Source organism: Triticum aestivum, chromosome 6A (assembly GCF_018294505.1).
Source record: "Triticum aestivum cultivar Chinese Spring chromosome 6A, IWGSC CS RefSeq v2.1, whole genome shotgun sequence".
NCBI lineage: Eukaryota > Viridiplantae > Streptophyta > Magnoliopsida > Poales > Poaceae > Triticum > Triticum aestivum.
The window spans coordinates 67,506,114-67,511,848 of NC_057809.1; the positions used below are offsets into that span (position 1 = coordinate 67,506,114).

Here is a 5,735-nt window from a genome sequence, read left to right on the forward strand (position 1 = left end):
TCTGCGGATCACACTCAGCTTACTACAACTGAGGGTAGGATTGGTTGCACAACGCATGCTATCCATTTGTTATTGGTGATAGGAAGATGGCTCAATCATTGAACTAGCATTGAACAACCTACTTCAGAAAAAACTTAGAGTTAACCATCTAGTGCGAAAGTGCTAGTTTCCCCCTCCCAGAGGTGAGAAGGGAGATATGAGCGTGGCGGTATCTTTTCCTCTTTTGATAGAAGCCCACATGCCCACTCTTCTATCCCACCTATCCACATGGGGTATCAGTGGCCTCGTGATCTCCATGAACAGAGATCACTACACAAAAACAACTATATGAAAAACTTGCTTGCTTCTTCGAATCTCGAAATAACAGAACATATAGAAAGTGCTTCTGTGATTTTTCCATTCTCTTCGGGGAACCTATAGAAAGATTATCAGACGGCTTTCATTCCCTTCAGGGGGGGGGGTGTTCCTTCAGAGCAGTCCATATCATCAGATGAACTCCCTGATGAATCAGTTGATGAATCATCAGTTAGCTCATCATAATCCGTGTCGAGATCCGATGAATCAGTTGATGAATCATCAGATGAACTCCCTGATGAATCAGTTGATGAATCATCAGATGAACTCCCTGATGAATCAGTTGATGAATCATCACTCTCCACCACATTTTCATGATCTGGAAAAGGGGGCTGCCCCTGCCAGAATTCTGCAGCTCCCGGGGGGAGAACGTTTAAATCAAAAGGAAGAACAAGGGCGAGTAAATGATGGAGACTAAAAAAACGATTTAAGGTGGCATTGTCCACGGAGAAACCACCCCAAAGCCAAGTCACTATGGTATCTCCTACTACTGGTATGGCGCTAGCTAAGCTTGTAATTACTGTTGCTCCCCAAAAGCTCATCTGACCCCAAGGTGGTACGTATCCTATAAAAGCTGTCACAATCATTAATAGGAATATTCCTATTCTGCCGAGTATTCCATTCATTTTCATCATAATACTATGCTTCCTTGCCCGTGTGGAACATGTGTGAGCATTATGTTTTTCCAACAAGTGATCCGACTGGAAGAAGTGTTATATGAGGACTTCGAGATCAAATAGAGAATCTGTCTCTCCATTCCTCGTGAGCCACTTATTTCTCCGAAATCAGAGATCAGAGTGATTTTCCTCCTTTTTCCCAAATAGTCGACGGTCTTACACCATTGGGATACTTCGGATAAACTGGAGTACATATATGAGAGACCGGTGCTAAAACCTTTTCTCGAGATATCTTCCAGATTCTTAGGGTCCTTGCTCTGGATCTCGCCCCCCCGGCGCGAAAGCAGTTGGTTCCGTAGTTTGAGAATTCTACTAATTCCAAGTATTCCATTATTATTATTAAATAAGAGAATATAAAAAGTAAAGAGGAGAAGACATAACCAGAAAAATTGTGAGAAATAAGTTAATTTATCAAGTTGAGGCATTTCGATTTGGATTTCAAATAAGAAAGAAAAGACTCCGAACCGTAATTTTGCTATTTTATATCTATACAAAAAGAGATTGACTTTCCAAAATGGAATCTTTGCCATTTCTGATGTGAATGAGGGAGGTTGTCTGCCCGGGTAGGGGTGACCGGAACCCTCCCAAGTCATCGCTCAAGAAAGCACCACAGTCACACGAGAAAGAGTTTGGACTATGACGAAGACGAGCAAGCCTTTGTTGGGGAGTGATCGGGGAAGAGTCGAGTACAAGAGGAAGGTGGAAGGAAGAAAGCGCCAGAAGCGCCAGGTGCGAAAATAGACCATCAAAGAACTCCACAGCAGAGCAAAAAAGAGAAAGGCAAGGCTCGCAAAGAACAAAGGCTCAACCATCAGATCCAACACAAAGCCCTCAAGATATTTAGAGGCTTGGACTACTCTCTCTAGTAAAAGAAAGGAAGCACAATGGGTGTTGCTCTATTTCTTATTAGTGAGGTATTCTTCTGCATTTCAGTATTATGGGCATTCTTCCATTCTAGTCTGGCACCAACAGTCAAACTAGGAGCTCAACGTCCACCTGTTACTACGAACTTGTTTTCATCTGGCAGATAAGCTTTTGAGAAGAGACCACTTTGATAACGAGCTTTCGGGTTGCCGTATTGATACCGCCCTTCGGGGGAACAGGAGAATAGCATGCACGGGAGAAGGATTTAGGGAAAGGTACCCACCTTTTAACGGGAGAAAGGCTGCTTATGTGAAAACTTCCCTTGTGGTTTAAAGTTCAAATAGATCAGGTGCCTATGTTGTTGATACACCGAAAGATACTAACGCTATGCTCCAATGCGGGATGAGGGCCAACGATTGTGATGAGTGGGGACCTTAGAGCTGAAAACCTACATACAGTGACCCTTATGGGCAGCGCCCTGGGCTGGCTATGTACGAGACATCAAACCGTCTCCCGGGTCCAAAGTTTCCATTTCCAGGCCTGATAGTCTTCAACTGAAAAAAGTAGGGCGGAGAACTAGTAAGAATTGTGCCTGCCATTCAATTCGTGACGTGGATGATCCGCCGACGGAATCGATTAGGTGAAACGGCTCTGCAAAGTTTGTTTGTTCATAAAGGCTGCATGCAGCCATGCAATTCGTACTGCATGGCGATATTACTCTACCACTCTATAAATGGTATATAGATATCTTCACTTCATCACAAAGAAATTGAGTACTAGCACGCATTGCTATGGATGCTGCAACCGCAAACAGGCTTTCTGCAATTGCTACCGAAACGGAGCAACTGCAAAATGAGATTGAAGGGCACCGTAGAGTGCTAAACAACCAGTTGAGAAGTGTTAGAACAATGGATCCTGCAAAGAAAGAAGCGCGCATTCGCGCTACCAGAGAGCGCATAGAGGGTTTGGAGGAGAGGCAGGAAGCACTGCGGGTGGAGCAGCAAGTGCTCTTTATTCGTCTAGCATCTCGCTAGAATAGAAGAGTCCGTAGACTCTTTTTAGTTTTCTAAGGTTGGTTTAAATTCAATAAGTGTCTGGAGACATTTGTTTTCATGTCAGGTATTCTTTGTCTTAGTTTGATTCCGATCTACTCCTATGCTAAGTGTCTTTGTTTGGTTTGATTTCTTGTGTTTGCATGTATGGGCTAGCCGTCAGTGTTCAATGCTTATGTTAATATAATAACGCCAAAATGTGCTGCAAATTCATGTTCAAGTTGAAATAAGGCCGAAGGGCTAAGTGTACTACTGGAGATTATATATTCCAGCTCTGAAGTTTCCTTTTGAGCCCCCGTTCTACTATGGTTTGGATTCTAGTTGAAGCGTGCGACCATCTATTCAGATGAGGAGACCGAGTAAGAAACCACTAAGCGGAGAGCAAACAGATCAATCTCTATCTATGAGTTTCTCAACCAAGATCCACTATTCAACCAAGACCCGCTAACTAATACTTTTACGCGAGCTTAGTTATTGGAAGTTGCAGCCGAGGAACTCTTATCCCTAGCCACAGTTGTTGCAGCACAAGGCTTTGTCGCGATTGGGTCACATGTCAGTACTCTCACATTCCCCGTGGTCTCCCTAGTATGCTGAGCTGAACTGAAGTGAAGTGAAGCTGCGGGCGATGATGGACTGATCCCATGCTATTCAGGCGCCTGACAACGCTGGCTCTGACGGTGATGAGTCTGACGGTGGCTCAGATGTTTCTCTTCCTGATCCTTCAAGGTCCCCCGTTCCTGACATCGTCCAAAGGCCGTTGGCGCTCTCCCATCTGACAGTGCGGGCTCTGCGTGTCGCCTATGGCAACACTACCCGAGTGGTCTATTGCATATTGGATCCACGGGTACCCCGTTGCTGCTTCGTTTTTATCAACATCCGGTAAGCAGAACGGACAGAGAACTGTCTCGATTTCTCGTAATGCCAGGCCCAAAAGTCCTCCATCCGCATAGCAGCAAAAGTAGGCATTTCTTTGATACTTACTCACCTGTGGCTAGATTTACCACCATTCGAGTACTACTATCACGGGCTGCCTCGCACGGTCTTCTCGTTCATCAGATGGGCAGACGGCTTTCCTTAATGGGGAGTTGGATGAGGAAATTTACATGGAGCAGCCAGATCAAGAGTACCCGCGCATTCGCCTAACCCCGGGTTTTTTCGATCAAAATGAAGATTTTTTAGAAAATAAGCCCAAAAAGCATCTGACCTTGAAAAGAATCACCAGTTACTTGATCCATCCCTGCGGTAAGTGGGAACGAATGTGACAGCCGATGGTAGTAGGATTTCCACAGGTTGAGCTCCTTATCTTTTGACTTTTCTAAGGATAGCCGAGTAGATATACTCGAATGGGATGAATCGAGCACGAGAAATCACTAGGCACAGGGGAGCCGTAAGGAAGAGGAGTAATATCGTTCTAAAGTTCACGAATTCGATTCATTTTGGAATCGATAAGTGAACACGGAATCTCGTCTTGTTCCCCTTGGTTCCGAGTCGATTTCGCTTGTCGAAATCATTCAATCCATAAGTTTTTGTTTTTTCGATCGGAATTTGGGTCAGCTGAACACTTATTTTCTCTTTCAAAAGTGGTGATGGTGTGGGTAAATTCCATCGATATCTTGTTTCCCCTTTCCGAGGCAAATATCGGGGAAATCAGTGATTCATTGTTAGAAAGAGGGCTGAGCTATAAAATCTATAAAATGGAGCTTGATCGGTAGCTTCGGCCTCCCAGACCCAAATTGTATTTGAAACCTGACTTCCTGTTTGTCATTGGAAAGAACGGAAGAGCATTGTATTCCTCCTAGGAAATAATACAACAGGTAAAAATAAGAACGGAGAAGATTCGTTGATACGGAGCTGGTCCATTTTACAAGCGATCCCCTATTCTGCATCCCGAAGATCAGACGGCCCAGAGCCGGAGCGATCATTCAAGCAAGTTACTCAGCTTGAGTTTTTCAGTCAATCAATAGATTGTGCAGTTTCTTAGTCTTTTGGTCCATGTCTTCATGACTTATAGAAAGGGTTTCTTTCTTTTACAAGATCATGGAAGCTTCAGAAACCATCCGAGATCTTCTGGAAACAAGAAATGTTGCATCAAAGGGTTCAGTGGTCATATCATAGTGAAATCGAGTTTCTTGATTTAGTCGATATCAAATTCCCAACTTAGAAATTCGAAAGGACTAAGATTCTACTTCTTCCTCAAATACTGGGAATGTGGATTCAAGTATGATATCACTATTCCACAGATCTCAAGAAAACGAATTGAACAAGTTTGATGGCTGGAAGAAGATAGGAAATATTCAAACATGTATTGCATTTCATTGATCTCACCCTTTGTTCAGTGCCGCATAAGTACTGACTTCTTGAACAGATACCGGTACCGGTCATGAAGGCTTCGCCCTTCTCAAGTCAAGTGCAGAAGCGAAATCCGTTGAGCAAGAAGCCAGTGATCCCACAACATCAAAGTGATACATATGACATATTGGAAATTAGGCTTAGTTTGTAGCTGTGAATATAGTAATGCACTTATTTATTGATAAATATGTTCTTTCAAGTAGAGCATACTCGGTAGAAAGGAGGTGGCGGAGCTGGGAAGAGGATTAGACTTTATCGATTACTTGGACTTAGAGACCAATTATAGAAAGAAGACAGTAGCTGAGTGAGTTTTATGGATCTAGTTTATGAGCAGCTTAACTAGAAAAGCAAGCAGAAGGAATAGAAGAATGAAATGCAGAAATAGGGGAAGGGCGGGTAGCATTTTCAAATGCCAGTTTGAGTGAGACAGTTTCTGTCT

At 43.5% G+C, this 5,735-nt stretch overlaps 1 protein-coding gene across 1 annotated transcript; it reads right to left on the reverse strand.

Annotated features, from left to right (window-relative positions):
* Positions 1–219: 219 nt before the first annotated feature.
* LOC123132079 (putative ATP synthase protein YMF19) lies at positions 220–1,508 on the reverse strand. The gene has a single exon (XM_044551840.1). The coding sequence runs from the start codon at positions 1,454–1,456 to the stop codon at positions 986–988; it is 471 nt and encodes a 156-aa protein (XP_044407775.1). The 5' UTR covers positions 1,457–1,508; the 3' UTR covers positions 220–985.
* Between the last annotated feature and the right edge of the window lie 4,227 nt (positions 1,509–5,735).